The 24187-nt window shown below is 39.5% G+C and overlaps 2 protein-coding genes across 8 annotated transcripts in view; one reads left to right on the forward strand and one right to left on the reverse strand.

Moving 5' to 3' along the window:
* Positions 1-1663: 1663 nt before the first annotated feature.
* On the reverse strand, positions 1664-23204 carry AP3M1 (adaptor related protein complex 3 subunit mu 1). Of its 4 annotated transcripts, none has more exons than XM_027530298.1 (9): positions 23069-23204; positions 14125-14400; positions 13255-13426; positions 9083-9220; positions 7553-7638; positions 6722-6855; positions 5673-5880; positions 4215-4359; positions 1664-3748 (listed from the first exon to the last, which is right to left on the reverse strand). In XM_027530298.1, the coding sequence occupies exons 2-9, from the start codon at positions 14395-14397 to the stop codon at positions 3648-3650; spliced, it is 1257 nt and encodes a 418-aa protein (XP_027386099.1). In that variant the 5' UTR covers positions 14398-14400; positions 23069-23204; the 3' UTR covers positions 1664-3647. The 4 variants fall into 4 exon arrangements, with proteins under 4 accessions (XP_027386099.1, XP_027386098.1, XP_027386096.1 ...); XM_027530297.1 differs by lacking the exon at positions 23069-23204 and adding an exon at positions 22722-22834; XM_027530295.1 differs by lacking the exon at positions 23069-23204 and adding an exon at positions 22476-22834.
* Positions 22941-24187, forward strand: part of ADK (adenosine kinase) — a 543710-nt gene continuing 542463 nt past the window's right edge. Inside the window, exon 1 of one of the 4 annotated variants that reach the window (XM_027530299.1) lies at positions 22941-23057. In XM_027530299.1, coding sequence (XP_027386100.1) covers positions 22993-23057 — 65 coding nt within the window. In that variant the 5' untranslated portion in view covers positions 22941-22992. The remainder of the gene's footprint in view (positions 23058-24187) is intronic. The other 3 variants (XM_027530300.1, XM_027530304.1, XM_027530303.1) reach the window with 3 other exon arrangements.

Consider the following 24187-nt stretch of genomic DNA (forward strand, 5'->3'; position numbering starts at 1 on the left):
GAACTTTTAGATCAGGCTTCAGTTTTATTCTGAAGAACAGCAAATGAAGCTAATCCTCAAAAATGAAGAAACTAAAGATTTTTATTTAACCCAGTATTGTACTGGAAGAAGTAGAAACCAGTGGTAATACATTTACTTCACAAGTTCTGTGTAATAAAGGACAACTCTGGGGATTATACACTAGAAGGAGCAGAACTGACAAAGGCTAACAGTACGAGGCGGAGAAGGCAATGGCACCCCACTCCAGTACTCTTGCCTGGAAAATCCCATGGACAGAGGAGCCTGGTAGGCTGCAGTCCATGGGGTCGCGAAGAGTTGGACATGACTGAGTGACTTCACTTTCACTTTTCACTTTCACGCATTGGAGAAGGGAATGGCAACCCACTCCAGTGTTCTTGCCTGGAGAAACCCAGGGATGGGGGAGCCTGGTGAGATGCCATCTATGGGGTCGCACAGAGTCGGACACGACTGAAGTGACCTAGCAGCAGCAGCAGCAGCAACAGTAAGAGGAAAGCAGGCAGATGGTACAGACCATCCCCTGGTTGACAGAGTCTGTCTTAGAAGAGTCCAGCTCTCCGAGGAGGCCATCGCTATCCCCTAAGAAGCTAAAGCTGTTACATGTGCAGGAATATTGCGAGTCTACATGTCATAGTCCAAAGTCCAGGGATCCAAACAGGGCTGTGAGGCAGAGATAGCTTTCCTCTTCCTGAGGAAGCTCAAAGAGTAGGAACAGGTTCTTAAGGTGGAGCTGGGACATCAGTATTTTTGATTGATTTTCTAGATCTAAATATCACTAAAGAGGGAGAGTACTGCTGACTACATTTATCACTGCTTTAACTTAGAAAAGCTGCCGACTAGGGAGGCAGATTCTGGGTATTCAACTCACAGGGAAATGCCCAAGGCTACTGAGTTAGCTCAGCAGTATCTGGAAACAGTAGTCACGGCCTCATTTTTGCTACTCACCATATGTTCACTGGTGCGGCCTTCTTCCTGCATTATCATTATTCTCAAGTCAGATGACTCAAAGGACTACAGGATCGCTATCTTCCATGGATTCTTCTACAGTGGCACTTAAGGAAAACCCATCACATGAACTCCCTTTGAATACAATGATGGTGACTCCTTTATGCAGAAAATAAGCTTTTGGGTTATACTCCCTTAAGAAGTTAGAACAAGAGTCTATCTGGAATTCTATGCTTGAAAAATACTTCATTACGATTAAGTATTCATGGATCTTAGTCATCAGCAGGTGGTGGTAGGGAGAGGAGCTCCATCACTTCTTGTTCAGTCTGTGGCTAGAAGGGTGAATCTTAGATACAGGGCTATTAACATAATCAGTCAAGAGAGGAGCATTTGGAAGTGTTCTGCTGCAACCTTCACACCCTGTGTGATGATGCCGAGTAAAATGGGATCACGGCTCAGCTGCTAAAGAATCCGCCTGCAATGTGGGAGACCTGGGTTTGATCCCTGGGTAGGGAAGATCCCCTGGAGAAGGGAAAGGCTACCCACTCCAGTACTCCGGCCTGGAGAATTCCATGGACTGTATACCATGGGGTTGCAAAGAGTCAGACAACGACGGAGGGACTTTCTTTTTCAGCCTGCTTGAACACTGAGGCATGCCCATCTGAGAATGCTCAATTAACAGTCAAGCTAAAAAAATCAACTTGTTGTTTTCATCTTTTTATTGACAGTGTAGCCAGAGCTAGAGAAAGGACTTACTGGATTCCATCAAATTAATAAATACAATAATTTAATTGCAAAAGGAAACAGTCTCCTTGGAAGTTTTAGCAGACGTTACTAGAGGCAAGGGACTCTTGGCATACAATCTGCTGGGATATGGGAGGGTAGCAGAGAAAGAAAATTAGTCCATATATGGATGGTTGAGATGAGGGATTCTGCAGAAAGAAAAGCAAATGTACCGATCGCTCTTTTGAGGTATGAACTCTGAAAAGGAAGACATTAAAAATGAAAAGCAACTGAACTGGGTAACCAACCTTATGCAAAGGGAATACACATTTGGCAAGATCTTAATTTTAGCTGCCAAGCTGATACTGGTTGTCCTAGAAATTGCAAAACGTGATGTTTCATATTAGATGAAAGGCAGGCTTGGTGCCATAGGCAGGCAGAGAACGCTGCTGTGCAGTGGGCTCCCTGCATCAGCACCAACCACCAGCCCTTGACAAGAATGGGGTGAGTGTAAGGGCCATTGTTAGCATATGGGAAAGGGAATTATAAGTTGAGAAGAACAAAACGAATGGAGTTACAGGGAGAAAACTAATAGCAAGAACAAGCACTTAGATCTTAACTTTCTCTATTCTTCATGTCTAATGAACCAAAATAAGTGGGCAAGGACTTCCAAGTCAGCCAAGTTAAATGATAACTGTGGGCTGACTTGCCAACCATAAAGATCAATACAGGTTTATGAGTGTTACCGAGGATTTTGTTTCTGCCTCATTTTATATGTACTTTCACCTACTTGGTCAGTAGAGTAGAGATATTTAAGTACTCCAGTGACAGTTTCAACAATAGTTTCAGAGAGGAATCTTTTGACTATAGCCTTGGGTAGCACTATGCAAAGGGAGTCCCCCTGAAAGCAAAGAATGTAGGCAAATTGAAACTATTAAGAACAGGAAGAAAAAAAGATAAAAGATTAAAAAAAATAATAATTTGACAGTATTGAGGCAGGCACATTTTCTTCCTTTATCTGAACTAGGGCATGAGGGCTTTAGGCTAATTGGTTATAAGTCGTATTAGACAAGCTTTATAAAACATGAAGACAGCAAAGGTTCACTTAAGTTTCTCTTTTACTACGTTAGTTTGTTCAAAATCTCCAATGCTTGTGCTTGCAATAACTTCCTAAAAGCAGAAGTAGAAGTAGTGTTCCCTTTTATTACCTTAAAGCATTTGCCCCTTTGATACAAATGACTTCTACTGTGCTAACAGATGAACTAAGTGGCACAAAACTGAGCTTGTACTTACTGCAGCAAGGTCCCCATAAACCAAAATCAGCTTTACATAAAAATCTCATTTATAAAAAATACAATACCAAGTACAGTGAGAATGGAGCACGGAGCAGCAGTGCTCCCTGCCAGGGCCATGTGGAGTGGCTTTTGCTACAGTGCTTGCTTAATGGCACAAGTGAAAAGCTGAATAAGGCAAACACTTGAAGAGGCAGTTCTTTGTAAACTTCTTGGGTGGGAGGAATTATTCCTCTGTTGGGACAGATGATTGGGGATGGCTACGATCGAATATGACATTCCGCTCCACTTGATACATCACATTTCAGACTAAGACAGCGTCTGCTGGCTGAGACCAGTTCACTTGTTTTAGGGGAGAGGTTATCACTGTAGACTTCTGCCTTGACTGTTAAAATGTGCAGCCTCTAGCTGGTGCCTTCCTATGGAGGAAATCACCTCTAAAATTTTCCTAAGTGGCAAGGTACAAATAAGCTAAGTCATTCAGAAGTTTCCTTAGCTTAAAGTTCCTTAAGAACCCTACATCGATAACTAAGCAACTTTGTTAGCGGTGTGTGGCTTGACACAAATGCTCTAACTAGAATATGTATTCCCACCCAATTGGTACCTAATAGTAATACACTGTGATGACACCTGGAAAACAAATACATCTTCAGGAATTCTGGCCTCTTCTCATGTCCTCACTTGGAACTTTCCAGCTTTTGTGACGTATTTGACTCCTTTAAATGGCTTATATTTCTCCCCGTACATGTCCAAGCGGTTTACTTTTAAGCCTGTGTCAAAAAGAACACGGAAGGAAAGGCACAAATTACAATCCTGGTCACATCAACCAATACAATATTTGCTTACGAAACAGAATTTACTATACAGTAAATCTGACATTAGCCAGTGTCCATTTCAAGATCTGGAAGCAATGTTCCTTCTAGCATTCACAGATTGAAGTACTAGGAGGGTATGATTTTAGTTCAGATTCCCATATGGACAAGCAATGTCTTTTAAGGATAATTCTACTCTGAGTATAAATGATTTCTTTCTTTGTGCTTGAATGAGGGTAGGGGTGAAGGGAAGCTATGTGAAATAAGGTGCTCTCCAAAATCACTCTCATAAATCAAGGAGAGTGAGAGGCATACTGGAGTTGTTGCTCTTTGTAGAGACGGGATGTCAGTTACTCTTCTAAGCTCCTAGCAGCTGACCTCAGCAAAACTCAGTTACCCTTACACACATCAGATTTCTCCTTACCTGAAATAGCAAGCTGTTGGATCTTGAACTGTATGTTGAGGCTTGGATTCTCTTCTGGCTTGGGTGCCCCAGACTGTAAATTTACCAGTCCTTTAAGACTGGGGAGCTTTTGTGGAGTGATTTTCCCCACATCCCACGTTAGTACCTTAAAAAGGAAAAAAACAAAAAACATTCTGAACTATTTATTTTTTGGAACTATTTATTAAAGACAAATGTTCAAAGACAATAAACTTCTGTACAAAATAAAGCACAGTGTCTTGGAATAAGAGACCTGGGATTTCCACTGAGTTTTACCACTAGTTAGTTCTGTGACTCTGAATGGAGAGTGAAAAAAGAAGTAGGTGCATTTGCTGAGCATCTACTTTTGGATATAATACTCTGCTCAGCACTATTCACACGCTGTCTCAGAAGTCTATGATGTAAAACTCTGTGTAATTTTAACAAAGAAACTAAAGCTAGAGTTAGATGCGTTGCTGAAGGTCACTTAGAGGAAAGGCTGGGATTTGAACCTAAGGCTATCTGGTATCAAACACCCTTTCCACTATGCCATCTTTACTGTTTCTCTCTGGGCTTAAGTTTAGTTTTCTGTAAAATGAGAAGATGGGCCTAAATTAGTGCTTTTAAACTTTTAGTGATGGAACCCTTTGTTCAAATGAAATACTTATTTGAAGTTACTGAGTGAGGAAGCTCAGTAACAGATGAGAAAGTAAAGCTGTTATGGTTGAAGCTGGGGTGAAGGCCAGGGATCTGGAGCTCCTGCTTAATTTCTCAGCCCTGTGTGGTCTCTGGGGAGATTCTTTGACTCCTTAGGACTAGATTAGATGATCTTTAACATTCAATGATTTTATAGTTAAATAAAAAAAGACTTCACTTACTATGCAGCTCAATGACTCTACTGAGGAAAAGAATCATATTCTTTTACCCAAGCAGGAAGCAGAGAGAAAAATCATCTTTTACAGTTTCTCTGAACTCCCTCTGCTAGAGGCAAATGTATGGAGGGTGAGAAGGCAACTTTCCTAGTGAGCATCCTCTGTGGAAGAGTATGAAATAATGCTTTAAAATTAAAAAGGAAGAGAAAGGTCTTAACTTCTTAACAATTGATATGTTGTAATATCTATTAACCATTAATAGATTATTATATGCACATAATGCTTTTCTCTTTTTAAAAAGTTTTTACATCTTCCTCATTGAAGAGTGAGTGAACCTCTGGATTATCAATGGATAAGAAAAGGCAGACTCTGAAGGAAGAAGGAATGTCTCACTTTTCTGTTCATCGACTTAGCAGCAGATGCAGGATTCTCTCCTGTGGCAGAGCACAGCACAGTCTGCATTCTACGTTGTTAAGAGCTTTAATTTCAACCAAGATATTAGACCCTTCCCTCTGTCCTCCCATGTCCCCAGATCACAAAATGAGGATTGCAGAAACACTTGCTCACTCCTGATTTTAGGTGACTGTACCTTGGTAACTGGATCAAATGTATAGCTGCCTTGTGTTGGTGTCAGGTTCATATTCAACACAACTTTTGGCATGTGAACTGTCACTGTGATTCCTTCAATAGTTTTCCCCATGTTCTGCTTTGGTCCAATTGTAATATCAAATCTACCACAAGAACTGTTCTCCTTGAAACTGATGCTATGTTTCACATACACTGGTATTGCCACTAGACTAAAAAGAGAAAGAAAGACACAACCACAAAAAACATATAATTAATAGTGTGAGCTCTGGAGGTGGCATGAAAACCCTAGTATACAATATCTAATACCTGCAGAACTGCAGGTTCAGTATCTGAGCCAGGGCAGTTGAATATAGCACAGTGTTGTGGAACCACTGTGCTAGAAATTATACAATTTCTGAGCAGTAAGTATACAAATCAAGATATAAAATTACAGCATCAACAATTGGCACAAACAGTCCTGGTTTCAAGAAATGAATTAAGATCCCAGAGAAAGATAATTTAGAATTACACAAACTAAATATATCAGTTTCTCTGTGGTAAGAGCCAAGAAAAAATTCCTCTGCTTTTAAGTTCTGTTTTGATGTTGTCCAAATACTTTCTGATGTTTTCAAGGGACAAACCAGCTACAACCCAGGATGCTAAATCATTCATTTAAACCTCAGTGCAGAGAAGAGTGACTTCAAGCCAGTTAGTTGAGGGATGTCCTGGAGAGCTACAGGTAAGTCTATGTCCTTCTATCAGCCATAATGTCCACAGATCATAGTAAGATTATGGCATGGGTTCATGGTTTCATCCAGGTTATGCATGGTCCCAAATGCTTGCTCTCAGGTATATATTTACTATTACTCTATACTCTTAAGATTCAAACCATACTAATTATATTTTCCACATGTATTTTCACCAGTTTGTTCTGGGTCTCCTGGTAAGCGATGGCTAAAGGGAGCAATGGTGAATTGAAGTAACCAACTGTTAGAATGAAACAGGGAAAAAGTGAGTTCTACACAGCACACTGATAGATGACAGAAGATTATGGTTGATGCAACAACATACTTTTGTGAGCTGACACGGTATGATATGAGTCGGAAGTTTCCATCTGGAGGAATAAATGACAAAACTCTTTCAGATTCCCAACGCTTGAACCGAATGCAGGGGTGGAAGCTGACATCATCCAGAAGCCTTGGATTCTGCCATGGAAAAGAGAAGACAACCATATTCATAAAGTGTAATGAATAGGACAACTCCAGTCAGATATATTATGAGATCTGAGAAATATGCTTCCTTAAGATAAAGCAGTCATGTAAGTTTATTATCATGACCATATCAACACAGTCTTATCGTTTCACAATGCTTTCAAGTGTACAAATATTTTATATACATTATTATTTGAATTTCAGTAATTCAATTCCAGTAATTCCCATGAGGTAGAAAATGTGAGTGGTTTCATTTCCACTTCAGAGATGAAAAAACTGAGGTTCAAAGAAAGCTCAAGGTCAGGGCAAGTTAGAGGCAGAGGCAGCCTCAGAGCTCAGTTCTCTTTGTAGTTCTCAGTGGTGTAGCATGCTGAATCTAAAATGATGAAAGATCAATGCCTTTTCATATCAACAAAGCATATAACAATTCAGTAAAAGCTGCACCACAGATCTGCAGAAGCCAGCCAGACATTTAAGCTACTTCTAATATACTCAGAGGCAAAGCCCTCTCCGCAGCCTATCCATAAAGGCAGTGCTCATCATGTAAGCTACTGTCTTTGGAAGCTGTGCTAGGAATATTTCTTACATAATCCACTGCGATCTAAAAGAAACATGTATCAGTATTTATCATTTCATTTAGTACTTCATATATAGTAGGCATGAAGGAGTTACAAAACAGAAAAAAACTTACCATGAAAGAAAGGGAAAGGTCAGGCATTCCAGAGAGCTTAATGCAAGCATCAATGACCCCCTGAATTTCTGCAAAGACCGTAGATCCTAAAGGAATAATAAAGGTATCACTGGAATATGCATGTATTCTAGTAAAATAGCTCTACTTTACTAGAGCTATCACTATATCTGAAGTAATGGAGATATCTCCCAGGTGTCAGACATACTGAAGCTTTGCACAGCTATTAAAAGGTTATTGGACAGAGGATCCATTACACCAGTTCAGACAACTTCTTTACTGAGTGCCATGGCCTGTTCCTATCTCTGGTTGGAATATGATGATTCTAAGGAAAATCAAACCCATCCTTATCTTTATAGAGTTAGCCTCGTAAGACTGCTGGATGTGAAGTTAAAATACTTTTTTCCCACTGATTTTTAAAATTAAAAAAATTATTCAATTTTTAAAGGTTATTTTCCATTTAGTTATTACAAACATTGGCTATATTCCCTGTGCTTTACAGATACTTGTGAGCCTATCTTACCCCAGCTGATTGTACCTCCCATTCTCCCACCCCTTTATTGCCCCACTCCACGCTGGTAAACACTAATCTGTCCTCTGTATCTGTGAGTCTGCTTTTTTTTTGTTAAAATCATTCGTTTGTTGTATTTTTTTAGATTCCACATATAAGTGATATATAGTATTTATCTTTCTTTATCTGGCTTATTTCATTTAGCATAATGTTCTTCAAGTTCATCCATGTTGTGCAAATGGCAAAATTTCATTCTTTTTTATGCTGAGTAATTTTCCATTGTGTATATATACACATCTTGTTTATCCATTTATCTGTTGATGAATACTTAAGCTGCTTCCACATCTTGGCAACTGTAAATAATGTTGGTTTGAACATTTTTTTTCGAAGTTCAAATATTTTAAATAAAATTAGCCAAGTTTCTAATGAAATGTTAAGAAGTAGGAACCATTATTCTTTAACAGTAGAGCAACTGTTCCATACAATGGATTTTTATAATAAGAATGAAACTCCCTGTAGAGATAGTGTCTGTAATTCACAGTAAGTCATTTTGACATACCAACTAGCTATGTGACCTTAACAGATTATTTAACTCTTCTAAGTCTCAGTCTCCCCCACATAACATGTGAGAGCTAGACTAGATATTTTTAGTAAAATACTACGATTCTAATACAGTACTGTTCTTTAGTCTGGGGCCTTTACTAGAAGGACTGCACACAATGTGGTTGTAAAAGGTGTGGTGCGTAGTAGATACACATCACATATTAGGCTGGATGAATGGCAAGGTAAATAAATATACGGTAATTGGCTTAAAGTATAAGCTGACTTACTCTCTGATTTACAAACGTTTGGCATTTCTCAACTAGTGGTTATGAAAATTGTATGTAACCTCTGGGCAAAATAAACAGATTTGAAAACGAATGCCTTTCCGGTAAATGATACTGCCAGGGGATATCAGTTTTCTATTCAGCTTATGTCACCTGAATGGTTTTTCCCCGATAAGAAAATACGCACACAATTACCTGATTTATCTATAATTGCATCTATTTCTTCAACCACATCAAAATAGGCTTCATTGTTTGTGTACTTTACTCCTGCGCGGCGCCATGGAATGTTGGACAGCTGCCCAGTGGGGAGTGTGTCCCCAACATTGCTACTGCCTAGAAATCAGAAAAACAGAAAGCAAAGCTAACAGATAAAATGGTCACCAGAAAAGCTATTAGCAGAAAAAAAACCTCAAATAGTTTAGCTGCTTGTTCAGTGTTTGGGTTTTTCTCCACTGAGTGTAAATGGTTTATAGAATTGTCAGAGACATATCCATACCAACATGATCAAATTTCTAGAAGACAGAAATAGGCCACATGGTCCTGTGTGTGTCTGCCAAACCAGGTTAAATTCATTTACTTATCTTTTGCTTCCTGTGTGTTACAGTAACCTAACCTAATTCCAGTGGCTTAACAACAGAATCTCCTCCTGCTGCCAGTAATGAAAACAGGCTAGATGTTTCAAAACCCTTTGCTGATTAAATGTTTGTACTGAGAATGCAGAGTGATAAGTAGGCCATTTGGTATCCAGCTTAAATTATACATGAGATGCTGCCAAACAGGTCTCTCATGTGGAGAGTAACTGGATGTGGAGTAACTGGATGAAGAACATACTCTGGCCTTTTAACATTTTAAGGTCAGCACATTCATACGGCATACCCATATGTGATATGGAAAATATTCAAAGTCTGGCTAATTTCCTGGTAAACTGACATATATCTTAAAATAAGTCTGGTTGTCCAAAACATACACCCTTGAGCTGCGACACTTTAACATTCTGGTTAATTTACATTTCCAATTCAAAAGTAGTACATGTTTAACAACAACAATGACATGTGAAAAATTAAGAAAAGTAGCTAAAAACTATCTTCCTATTATAGAAATATAGCTACTATTAACATTTTGGTATATATATTTCTTCAAACATTTCCCTCTGGAGAAGGTAATGGCAACCCACTCCAGTGTTCTTGCCTGGAAAATTCCATGGACAGAGGAGCCTGGGGCCTGGTGGGTTACGGACCATGGGTCGCAGAGAGTCAGACATGACTTAGCGACACACACACACATACACACAATCTCCCTCAAAGCAGGTTGCATCTATTATTTTTCTTCTATTTTGATAATTTTGCTTTCTTTCTGATTTCACTTTAAAATATATAATTGACCCTTGAACAACACAGGGTGTAGGGGTGCTGATTCCTGTGCAGATGAAAATCCATATATGATTTTACAGTTGGCCTTCTCAAAACGTGGTTCTGCATTAACAGATTCAGCCAACTGCGTGGACTGTGTAGTACTATAACATGTATTTATTGAAAAAAATCTGGACTTAAGTGGACTCTTGCCGTTCAAACCCATGTTTGGTTGTAGTTGCAGTCCAATCACACATACAACTTTGTAGTGTGATTATGCCGATGAGCCTGTCTCCAACCCTGCTGCTTTCCAGAATTTTTTAAAAAATACTGCTTTAATCTTCCTTCTCAAAACCTTGAAATGCTATCCCACTGGTTTTATGATAAAAGCTAAATATTTAGCCTAGAATTCAAGGACTTCCTCAACTTAACTTTTTATTTCATGACTCAACTGAAAAACAGCTCTGCTTCCATTAAACAGGTTAACACAATTCAAGATTTTTCCACTGTGTGTTTTTTCTCATATGGTTCTATCTATGAAGAATGTTCTTATTCCTCCCCTCCCTTCCTAAATTCTTTTGATTCTCCAGGTCCCTGCCCTAGGACCACCCACTACAGTTCAAGAGAGATTACTTCACCCACTGAACCACTCTCTTGATCTTTATTGTGTATTATAAACTTTAAAATTTTTTTGGTGGGAATATTTATTTATACAAGCTGGAATCAAGATTGCTGGGAGAAATATCAATAACCTCAGATATGCAGATGACACCACCCTTATGGCAGAAAGTGAACAGGAACTAAAAAGCCTCTTGATGAAAGTGAAAATGGAGAGTGAAAAAGTTGGCTTAAAGCTCAGCATTCAGAAAACGAAGATCATGGCATCTGGTCCCATCACTTCATGGGAAATAGATGGGGAAACAGTGGAAACAGTGTCAGACTTTATTTTTGGGGGCTCCAAAATCACTGCAGATGGTGACTGCAGCCAGGAAATTAAAAGACGCTTACTCCTTGGAAGGAAAGTTATGACCAACCTAGATAGCATATTCAAAAGCAGAGACATTCATTGCTTTGCCAACAAAGGTCCGTCTAGTCAAGGCTATGGTTTTTCCTGTGGTCATGTATGGATGTGACAGTTGGACTGGGAAGAAAGCTGAGTGCCGAAGAATTGATGCTTTTGAACTGTGGTGTTGGAGAAGACTCTTGAGAGTCCCTTGGACTGCAAGGAGATCCAACCAGTCCATTCTGAAGATCAGCCCTGGGATTTCTTTGGAGGGAATGATGCTGAAGCTGAAACTCCAGTACTTTGGCCACCTCATGTGAAGAGTTGACTCATTGGAAAAGACTCTGATGCTGGGAGGGATTGGGGGCAGGAGGAGAAGGGGACGACAGAGGATGAGATGGCTGGATGACATCACTGACTCGATGGACGTGAGTCTGAGTGAACTCCGGGAGTTGGTGATGGACAGGGAGGCCTGGCGTGCTGCGATTCATGGGGTCGCAAAGAGTCGGACACGACTGAGCGACTGAACTGAACTGAACTTATTTATAATTATGGGCAACCTGTTATGGTTGTGTGTGTGTGTGTGTGTGTTTTCTTTCTTGGCAGTGCTGCATAGCTTGTGGGATCTTAGTTCTCCAACCACGGAATGAACCCAGGTCCCAGCAGTGAAAGCACCGACCCCTAACCACTGGCCCACCAAGGTATTCCACACCCCCTCTTTTTTTCATTTAACAGCACATGATGTGTACCCTCTAATGTCACGACACTGTCTACAAAGTTATGGAATTGTATTTCAGAATCTTACACTGTTATTTATATGTTTAAATTTTTTTCCCTCAGTTTCTCATCCAGAGTTTACATTTTAGGAGCAAAGAAATCTCGTCTTATCTTTCCTTAAATTTCTCCTGATACTTATTCTTGAGGATTAGGATGAATAATGGAAAGACCACATTCTTATAGACCTTGTTTACCCATTTTTTAGGTCAGTGCACTTGGAAAGGAGTTTGCAATGGTGGACAGTATACATGGAGTATATATGGAGTATATACATGGAGTGGCATATAACAGTTCATAGAAATTTTTCTCTAGAAGACTTTGATACTTTCAAAACAATATTGTCATCTGAATAGCTCTAATTTCTAGCTATACTTATGAACTAAAGCAAAATTAGAAGTTTGCAACACAAGTACAAGGCCCATAATGCATAAAATCTCACAAATACATTAATTTTCTCTCTTTAATACATCTTTTATATATGTAAAATAAAGACTTGAAGGAGGTAAGATATACTCTATGGTGCAGAGTCTTAAACTTTCTGTACTCTAATAATTGTGTGGTATGCAGCGGTAAAGAATCTGCCTGCCAATGCAGGAGATGCAGGCAGCATGGGTTCAATTCCTGGGTTGGGAAGATCCCTTGGAGAAGGAAATGGCAACCCACTCCACTATTCTTGCTTGGTAAATCCCATGGACTGAGGAGACTAGAGGGCTACAGTCCATAAGGCTGCAGAGTTGGACGCAACTTAGCGACTGACACAGGGTAATGCCAGTTTTAAAACGCTACTTTCTAAATTTTATTTTTTGTTTTTTTCCCCAGCTTTACTGAGATATAATTGACATATAACACTGTATTAGTTTAAGGTATACAACATAATTATTTGGTATATATATATTACAAAGTGATTACTACAACAGTTAACAGCAGCCAGTACACTGGCTTATGGTTAACTGGGATAATTTATTCAGTGTTACTATTCAGTGTTAAACAATAGCAATAATATTGCTGTAGTCTTGAAGCAAAACTTATAACAAAAGAGTAATAACCAAAAACTCTTATCATTTAAGATATAGGTTCTTTTCATGAAAAGAAATATACTGATATATCCATTTTAACATTACCACTAACTATAATTCTGGCCAAAATGGACTACCTTAATAATCTGCCAGATCACAAGCAAAAATGAATTGTTTAAGAAGTTTTAATGGCTCAGTTCCTAATAGACTGTTTTACCTTACCTGTAATAGAGTTGACGACAGAACGCAGAATTGTTGGTGGTTTAATCAATTCTTTCAAGATGTTAGATTCAGTAGCCAGTGGAAATCCATTGTCCAACATTTCTTCCAAGAGCTCATATACTATGACCACATTATCCTTAATTGCAGCCTCCGAACACTCACCAAAGTAGTCCTAATAAAATACACATAGTATTGCACGATGGAAGGCACGAAAAAGGTTTGCTAAATATTTTTTATTCTATTATAAAGGGTATATTTACAGTAGCATAAGTCACTGTTTAAGATGTTGAAAATATGTAAACCAGAGGGAAAAAAGCCCTCTATAATTCTATATACTATATCAATATTTTCTTAATATTTTTAGATTGAACTGAATTCCTACTACAAATTATGCCAGAAAGTACACTGAAATGTTAAAACAGAATAAGAACTATAAACTTCATTTTCCCTGATTAGGTACTCCAAAAAACACAGATTAGTTTTAAACTACTGGTACATTAAGCAAGATAAGAAAAAAAATAAAATTTAAGTAATGCAAGATTTCATAACCTATAAAAACTTTGGTGCCATTCAAAGAATTGCATGTCGAGGGCACTATTATTTCCTGATGACATAATTTATAATACATTAAAAAAATACAGTTTCTGTGACCATGAGATTGTTCTGTTCTCATAAAATAGGGGCAGCCGTGTGTGCTACTTGTATGCCCTATTAAAAAGGTTTACATTTTATGAACATATGCTTAGTTAGAAAGAAGAGGGACAGAGAGAGAGGGAAACAGACTGTACATCAAAATTAAAGAATATAATTATGTCCCACCTCGAACTAACTTGAATAATCCAAATTCAAAAGACTTGATGAATAACCAACCTGAAAAGTGTCAGCAACTCGATGTAGGAACTCAATTACAAAGAGAGGTGGTACTTCAGTCTGTATGACAGAGACAAAGAAGAGCTTATCCCGGTAGATACTGATGAGGTAGTGGTGAGGTGTTGAAATAACAGGTGGTACATTTTCAACATCAGCAGCTTTCTCTTGAGCTTCAAAGAAATAATCACAGACAGACTGGCTCACGACGCTCTTCCAGTGCTTCTCTAGAAATATGTCACCGGAACAGTTTATGAGAAACAGACTGTGGATCATTTTCTGTGGGAGGAAAATGTTTAAATTTAGTATATATCAAAGAAAAGTATCTTCGTATTATCTGGACACCAAAACCAGACCAAGGCAATACAAGAAACTACAGACCAACATCTGTAGACAGATGTAAAAATTTTCAATAAAATACTAGCAAACTGAATCTAGCAACATTTAAAAAGGTTATAATCCTGACCAAGTGGGATTTATTCGAGAATGCAAGGTTGGTTCAACATGTGAAAATCAATCAATATACAATTCTCATAAAATAAAAGACAAAAATACAATTATTTCAAAAGGTGCAGAGTATCATTTGACAAAATCCAACCACCTTTGAGATAAAAGCATTTAAACTAGCAACAGAAAGAAACTTCCTCAGCCTGATAATGAGCATCTGTGAAAATCCTATAGCTACCATTTAATGCTTAAAGACCAAAAGCTTTCCCTTAATATAAAGAACAAACAATACTCCATTTTCACTACTTCTTTTCAACATGGTACTGGAGGTTGTAGCCATGACAACTAAGCAAGAAAACGAAACACTGTAGCTATGTGCGGAAACAGTGTTGAGTTCTTCAAAAAGTTAAAGACAGAGTTACCAAATGACCCTACAATTGTACTCCTTTATACTCAAGAATGGAGAAGGAAATGGCAACCCACTCCAGTGTTCTTGCCTGGAGAATCCCAGGGATGTGGGAGCCTGGTGGGCTGCCGTCTATGGGGTCACAGAGTTGGACACGACTAAGTGACTTAGCAGCAACATACTCGAGAAAACTGGAAACATATGTCCATACAAAAACTTTTACACAAATGGTTGTAGCAACATTATTTATAACAGCCAAAGAGTGGAAATAATTCAAATGTATATCAATTGATGAATGGATTCATTAACCAATTAATGGATAAATAATACTGATAAATATCTGAAATAAAATATTATTTAGCCATAAAAAAGAGTGATGTACCAGTGCATGCTACAACAGAATGGATCTTTAAACATTATGCTAACCAGATACAAAAGACCATAGATTGTATGATTCCATTTGTATGAAATGTCTAGAACAGGCAGATCTATAGAGACAAAGTAGATTAGCCATTGCCAGGGGTTGGGTAGAGGGAGAAGAATGGGGAATTACTGGTTTTGCATTTCTTTTTGAGGTGATAAAAATCTTCTGGAATTAGAAATGATGGTTGCACAACTTTGTGACTATACTAAAAGCTACTAAACTTCACATTTTTAGAATACTGTGCACTTTAGTTTTTAGTATTAAAAAAGATGAAGTGAAGTGAAGTTGCTCAGCCATATCCGACTCTTTGCGACCCCATGGACTGTAGCCTACCAGGCTTCTCCGTCCATGGGATTCTCCAGGCAAGAGTACTGGAGTGGGTTGCCATTTCCTTCTCCAGGGGATCTTCCCGACCCAGGGATCAAACCCAGGTCTCCAGCATTGTAGGCAGGTGCTTTACCCTCTGAGCCACCAGGGAAGCCCTTAAAAACTTACCTTAAAAAAGGTTAAGTTTTAATTTAAATTATTTCAATTAACACAAAGTATTCTTTAATACTCTGCAACACAGAAGTCTACCCCCAGGTGGCTTGACAGAAATATGTACAAATGTACACAAAAAACATGCATAACAATATACTGTAGTAGTGAAGACTATTACTAGTTATTAATAGTAAATGGGAAAATAAATTAATATATTAAAATGAAACAGCAATGAAAATGAATGAATTATTGCTACATGAAACAAATACGGACAAATCTTACAAATACAATACTGAACAAAGCCAGACACAAAAGGATACATGCAGTATTTATATTAAGTTCTAGAACAGACAAAACTATAGTTAAGAAAAATCAAACGGTTTCTATTATGAAGGAGAATGCGGGTGGTGACTTAAGTGAGGCACAGGGTTGGCCTTCTAAGGTACTGGTAATGTTTATTTCTTGATCTAGATGATGGTTACAAGTTGTGTTCATTCTGTGTTAATTTTTTGGGTTTTTTGTTAAAAGCTTGAATACTTTTCTGAGTGTTAGTTATACTTCAAATAAAGAGTTTATTGTCCTTGTAATGTGGGAGACAGTGGACAAATATCTAATTACGTTAACTCGCTCCTTTCTTTTATATGAATAATATCAGTATCAATAACTTAGTCTTAGAGGTCCATTCATTCAAAATTACAGTGCTGAATGATAAATGTAGCCTAAGGAGAAAGAATGTAAAATCTATTAATATAGTTTCTAAGCATGAAGACAAACTGCAAAGAGGAAAGGAAGAGTTTTCAGAATGAATTCAATTCTATCGACAGGGAAAATGATGACAACCTGACCAGTTCTTTTCAGAGGAAGTCATTTACTTAATGAGAGCAGTTGACATTTAAAGACTTATCTGATAATTTCCTCTTCCCATGTGGTGCATGCTCAATAGTTACTAATTTAAATAATACTAATTAATAAGATGTGCTTTAGTAATTACTGTATTAATAAATATGGGTGCTGTTAATGGTTTAGGCTTCCTATTTATTAGAAAATGTTTCTTTGTTCAAATGCATCTCTACTTAGCCAAGTAGTCAACCTTGATTGAGTTGGCAGCAATAAACCCTGACAGCTAAGGCTTTGGACCTACTAAATTTTTCCAGATTAATACCCATACTCAGTCAACCCAGTCATGCCTGACTCTTTGCGACCCAATGGACTATAGTCTGTCAGTCTCCTCAATCCACGGGGTTTCCCAGGCAAGAATACTGGAGTGGGTAGCCATTTCCAGATAAATATCTGGAACCTGCTAAATTTTTCCACTTTATCTAGTCAGATATCTTGTTTAGTAAGTTTGCTTTGTGTCAGTTTCCATTTGAGTGTTAAAATAGCACCACTGGGATACAGAGACTTACTATTCAGAACCTACTGATTTTTAACTATTACCTCTGCTCTCTGACATGTTAAAAAAAAAAAAAGGAACAGGGCTATCCAGAAATAAGATCTGCGATTTATATACCTTTTGTGGAATAAAATTTTCACCTGAAATATAAAGTACGGATTAAAGTGGAACTTTTGTAATGAACGCAATGAGACCCAGGTTTGAGGACTTCAGGCGAGCCATCTATGGAATATAGCATCTTTCACAATAACTAATTTTCAGCTTCAAAGTGTTTTACTCATTAAAGATGAATGAATTAATAATATCTAAAACTGAATACTTACTGTGGGCCAGGCACTATCCTAGGCACTTTACTTACATTATCTTCTTTAATCCTCATAATCAACGCTATAAATACTTATCCCCATTTTTCAGATTAGACAAGAATGTCTGGAAATGATAATTATGATAATTATCTAAGGTCATACAGTAAGTATCAGAGCTAGGATTCAAACCCACATCCAGTTGAATCTTGAGCTCCTGTTCTTACTTGCCTCCCAGAAGCTAATTATCATGAACACACTCTACTGCAGTAGTGTCCAGTAATATTTCCTGTACTGATGGCCATGTTCTCTACCTCTGCTGTCTCATATAGCAGCCACTGGTCACATGTGAACACTTGAAATGTGGCTAATGCAACTGATGTACTGAAGTTTTAATTTTAATCAAATTTAAATAACTACACGGAGCTAATGGTTATCATATTGGACTGGACAGCAAATGTGCTGTTTGAACTTAAAATTTAAGAGAATGAGTTGAAGGATATGTTTCTTGTTTAGTTAGAAGCCAAATGTATTCTAATAAATTACGTACAGCAGATATTATGTTTGAGAGAGCTGACAGTTATCTTCACCTATTTATCCTAAAGAAAGTATAGTTCGCATGGATCTTTGCTACTTTACTCTTACAATATACCCTAAAAAAGCTGCTGTTGAATAAGTGACTTCGTAGTTTCTTTATTTGAAGGGCCAGATTCCTACTTGTCGTCTTAAGCTGGTGAAAAATTCTTTCCAGGAAAAGTTTCCACCAAAGCTGTTTTTATTGGCACCGTCCAGGTCTCAGAAGAATAGAGTAAGTCAAACCACCATCTGGATTTACTGCTGTTGTCCTGAGCGCTGAGATGGAAGCATAGTACCTGCAGCTTTCAAAGTGCGCAGCTTTAAAACCGATCTTAACCTTCTACTATAGGGAAAGAGAGCTTATTTCTTCTATCCATATTAAGACCAAGGGCCTAGTGCAAAAAACAAATACTGCATGCAGCTGTGTAAATTAAGGTGTTTCTTTAGCTACTTACCCTTTGAGTAGCCGCAGTTACTTCTTCCATTATTTTAATAAACTTTCTGGGAAAGCTACCACAACTATCCTTTTGTTCCAGTGACTTCAGAGTCAGAAAACAGAATTCTCCCAGCTTATATTAAAGCCACTTAAGAAACTGTGTTTAGAGGCAGTTCCATCAGAGCTTCAGTTGCAGCTTAAATATTTCATAAACCCTCTTTACTGAATGTTGAACACATGCAGCCTGATGACTCACAAACAATGCAATCACAATAGTCAAAATACCCTTGGAAGAGAGTGACTAAAAAAGAAAATGTATTCCTTCTGTATATAACAGAATGGAGGCACAGAAGGGTGTGTATCTAAGGTGAGAGAATGAAACCAGAAAATATTTTAGTCATTCTGATTTTTAACCAATATTCTGACCATTGTTCATTCAACAAAGTTTTGTATGTTTTCTATATTAAGCAATGGGGATACAAGTTGAACAAAACAGAGTCTCTGAACTCAAAGCATTTAGAGTTCAGCAAAGAAAACAAACAATTTAATACAGTAAGATAACAGGGGAAATACTGTGCTATAAAAATCCACAAGGCTTCAAGGTGAGAAAGAACATAAGATAAAGAAACCCAGTACAAATTTAGCAACTTCAGAAGGTGGATGGCGGTGGTGAGATAAAAATGGAGAAAAGCAGATATTGGTTCACTTTGTCCCCAGTGCAATGCAAAAAGTCATTTTTTAAATGGTTTTATGCAAGGGATTCATGTAATCCAATTTATAGTTTTAAGAAAGATCGCACTATAGAAACTGGATAATTGGGCAATTGAATATTGTGACATTAGCTGAGAGATGACTTATGTGGGGGCCTATCTAGAGTGCTGACAATACAGATGAAGCAAAATGAAAAGGTAAGAGAAACATTTAGGGTTGAGCAAAGTTTTGGGGGTAGAGACGGGGCAGGGGACATGAGAGGGAAAAGGAATTTAGTTCTGGTCCTATATAATCTGACCCAATTCTGGATATATTTGACCCCAGTGGATATATTCAAAACACCACTGTATACAGAGGTCTGGTGCTTCAGAGGGAAGCCAAACTGGAGATAGATTTGTGAGTACTGTAACCATGATTTTTTATTAATGGAAATTATAACAAAAGGAGAGTAAAACTGCAAAGAGAGAACGTATATAGTAGAAGAAAACCTATAGAAGGAACTTCAACATTTGAGAAGCATATGGATCAAGTCAGCCTACAAAAAGAATGAGAAAATGTGGCTGAAGATGGATAAGAAAAAAAAAAGGGAGCAGAGTTTTTTAAGTAACTAGAGTATGTCAGTCAGTGTGTTTCCAGAACAATGGAGTGGTAAACATTTTAAATGGCACAAAGAGGTCAAGCTATAAGAGAAACTTAAAATATCTGTTATTTTACAGTGTTCCTCAACTTTCTTTTCATTATTGCATCTGAAGAGGCCTTTTCAGAGCCCCATTCATTCATACCCCTCCTCCATAAAATTATTAAAATCACAGAATATTTCTGTATATCTCTTTATGTACCATATCTGTGCTTTATACATAGAAAGTATGATTTTTTTTTTTTCCTCATAAGAAGCAAATTTTGTCCCTGATGAGAATGTACAATTTAGAGGCTATTGGTGATCTCAGGGAAAGAAGTTTCACTGTAGCTCAGTGGAATGCTGGCAAAAAGATATACTACAGTGGGCTGAGAAGGACATAGCAAGAAGTGGGAAAAACAGAGATAAGAAGACTAGATGATATAGTCAAGAACTATAGCTGTGAAGGAGAAGGCAAGAAAATAAAGGGGAATAGTTCATAAAGTTAAGGAAGGATATTTTTAAATGCTAAAGGAAAAATGTAAGTAGAAGGGAGGCTGATGATGGGAGAGCGGGAATAAGTAAAAAAAAAACAAAAAGAAAAAGAGGACTCTGAGAAGCTAGGGGAGGATGGCACTGGGAAACTTGGTGAAAGCATGTGTCTTTCCTAAGGAGAAGGGGCACTTTTCCCTCTTTAAACAGAAGGAAAGCAGATTTGTATACCTGGTTGCAAGATGATGGCTTCTATTTTTTCTGTGCAAGAGGAGAGAAGGTCATTTGTTGAGAAAGTGAATTTCTCCTCTCTACAAATACCATTTGTTGTGTGTGAATTAAAATATTACTGAGCTACTTAAATATATCTAGTCTGCAGGGAACTCCAATAGTCTATTATGTTGACTATTTAGAAAAACAGTCAACATAATTGTAAAATTACATAAAACTTGTAAAATCCTAAGATTCAGTAAGAAAAGCTAATCTTGTTGCCAAGAGAGCTTCCCAACTAAAGGCATATTAGGATTCCAATAATTTTTCTCTCATCTCAATCCTCTACTTTTCCTATGGTTCAACTGAAAGTGTCCTCTGTCCTTTCCAACAGTAATCCTTTCACTCTAATTCTGATCCCATCCCCTCTCCTCTCTTCCAAGGTCTTCTTCTTTCTTCAATCTTTAATCTTATACATGAGTTACTTGCTCATAAAGTGCCTTGTATCCTTTAAAGCAAACCCCAAACCTTTTAGGGAGCTTGCAAACAATTTTTCTCTTCATGCGCCACATGAAGAAGCATTAGTCTACACTTGCAGTCTCTCCTCTCAATAACTGACTCTTATTAAAGCAGTTCTTGCAAATGACCCAATGACTTCTTAATCATCAACTCCAACAACCTATTCTCAGACTTCAACTTCCTCCTTTGATCTTTGCAGCATTTCATGTCACTGTTAAGTGTCTGCCAAACAAAACAAACACTTATTACCAAAATTATATGAAACTTCACCTGTTTTGGTTTTCACCTGGAAAGTTTTTTTTCAACCTTTCATCTCCATCTAAACTACTGTCTCAAAATGGATATAGCCTAAGTCCTACAAAATTCCTCCTTTCTCACGTGTTGTTGTTTAGTCGCTAAGTCGTGTCCGACTCTTTTGAGACCTCATGGAATTGTAGCCCACCAGCCTCCTCTGTCCGTGGGATTTCTCAGGCAAGAATAATGGTGGGGTGCCATTTCTTCCTAACCCAGGGATCGAACCCAGGTCTCCATCATTGACAGGCAGATTCTTTACCACTGAGCCACTTGGGAAACCCTTCTCAGGAAGACTACTAATTTGAAACAAGTATCAACAAGTCTTCCCTGTAGCTCAAAGAGTTAAGAGTTCTCCTGCAATGCAGGAGACCATGGTTCGATTCCTGGATCAGAAAGATCCTCCGGAGAAGGGAATGGCAATCCACTCCAGTATTCTTGCCTGGAAAATCCCATGGACAGAGGAGACTGGCGGGGTCCGTGGGGTCGCAAAGAGTCGGACACGACTGAGTAACTACTACTACGCTATCAACTTCTTAATCGAGCTCCAACTTCAATCCAAATCCAACTGTCACCTCCTCAGTTTAAATTCCTATTAACTCATTTTTGAAGAACTGCAACACCCTTCTCACCGTATTCACCGAGGCTCATCCAGGTGCCACCCTCTAACAGGACGCCCGCTCGCGTCAGTTAGGGATTTTGTCCTCCAAAGTAGAAGCCTGGGGTTGAGGTCCGAGTTGTCGGTACTCCAGCTCTCCGTGCGTGACAAGACCTTTTTGCCGCGCCGAAGCACGACAAGCGACCCCAATGAGCCTGAACCTCTTGAGCTTGAGGCCTGAGAACACTGGGCTGTAGGTGTACCGTTCCCTTCCGGCCTAGCTGGCAAGAAAGACCGGAAGGCCGGGAGGAAGGCGCGGCTCCGGTCCACAGCACCGGAGGCGCTTCCACACCCCTGGCTGGAAGCGGAGGTCTAACTAGTCAGTCTACTTCCCAGCTTTCGTGATGTCCCCTGTCCGTAGACCACCCCCCCTCCCCCGCCCCTCACACTCACCCCGGCTCCTGGGCCTGTCAGTGATTAGACGCGGGGTCCTCTCCGGACCGAAGCTGAGACAGCTGAGAAAGCCGTGAGGACCCTGCAGTTGGGATGCCCAGTAGATTGCCTGACTAACAGCGTCAATATAACCAATAGTTTTAGGAAGAGTAAACGAGCGGGAAGACGCTGAATGAGAAGACGTCTTTTGAATTTTAGGATATCATCTTCTGAATCATCCAGGTCTAGAAGAATGAGAGCTTTCACCTCTTTTGGACTCAGGCGCTCATCTGCAGCCTAAACCAGTCTGGGGTGTCCCTGGAGTCGAGCGCGCGGGGTCTGGAAGAGCTGTGTACTAGCCAATGGGTAAGGCCAAGAGGTAGGGCCAAAAGACTAGGGCTGGGAGAGGCACAAACTGGGAGGAGCCAAAGGGGGCGGGGTTTAGTGACAAGGAGGCGGTGATGCGGCGAGGGGGCGGGGAGAGGGAGCCGAAGGGGTGGGGCGAGCCCTGGAGCGTAAGTGAGGTGGGAGCGCGAAGATGGCAGCGGCAGAGGAGGAGCCAAAGCCCAAAAAGCTGAAGGTGGAAGAGCCTCCAGCGCTGAGGTGAGCCCTACCTGACATAGGGTGGAGGGCGACGAGCTGCCGCTAGCCAGGGGCCACGTAGGGTTGCGCGACCGAGGCGCTGGGTGGTAACCTCAACCCCCGGTATGGGGCCAACGCACGGGACGGGTAGCTCTGGTAGTTGCCCGCCTGGCTGCGACCCTTTGCCCGCTGTCCACCCAGTTTGGCCCAGTCGCCTCAGGCTCCGGAGACGCTCCGCCGCCCTTGACCAATCAGAGCGCCGGCCGGGGTGCGGAGACGGCTTTGGGTAGGCTGCGGGCGCCACGTGGGAGCCCGCCCCCGCTTGGCTGTGAGACCCGGGAGGACCGGACCGGACCCGATCTGAGCCGAGTCAATCGCGGCCACTTGCTCTTCCCTGGGGGATGATGAGGAGAATGCCCAGCGACTGGCCTACCCTGAGGCAAAGACAGAATTTTGGGGTATTTTTCGTAAAGGTCGCGGAAGGGCGCTTTGACCTTCCTTTTAGTACTTAGGTGGATCTGAATGCTGGTACCTTTGCAAATCCTCTACCAGGAACCAAGACCCCGCCTCCGAGGCTTTGCGGGAGTGGGGTCGGGGATGTGGGGATGGCATTTGCCAAAATGGTTAGGAAAGGTTAATTTTTCTTCTTTGCACTTTTGGCAGCAGTGGAGATAGTTCTACACCTAACATATGATTTGATGTTGCAACTTTTACTTACAATATGCACGTTTCTTGATGATTTTGAAATGCTCCTTGGAAGGCAGTGGGTTTTCTATGTAAAGCTAGATATATAAAACTGATTTAAAACTATTGGGACACTCCTGATTATACAAATTTCGTTTCTTCCAACATGATCCTTCTTCACTTTTGAAAGAACTAATCTTTCATGTTTGAAAAGATCACTTAGGAGTCCCGTGGTCTGTTCACGCTGTTTTCAATGGATGGTGACGAAATCCCTGCCAGTACCTTTAATATATTCATATTACCTTCAAAGGGCCAAAGTGTTAGTGTGCCTACCTTATATAAAGAAAATAAACTCCCCCCCCTCCCCCGCCACGACTCAGGATGTTCTGTTTTCGTTTTAAGCTTTCAAACTACAGACTAAAGCAAAGGCTTTTGAGTCAGACCTACCTGGATTTGAGTTGTTTGGA

This window comes from Bos indicus x Bos taurus, chromosome 28 (assembly GCF_003369695.1).
Source record: "Bos indicus x Bos taurus breed Angus x Brahman F1 hybrid chromosome 28, Bos_hybrid_MaternalHap_v2.0, whole genome shotgun sequence".
NCBI lineage: Eukaryota > Metazoa > Chordata > Mammalia > Artiodactyla > Bovidae > Bos > Bos indicus x Bos taurus.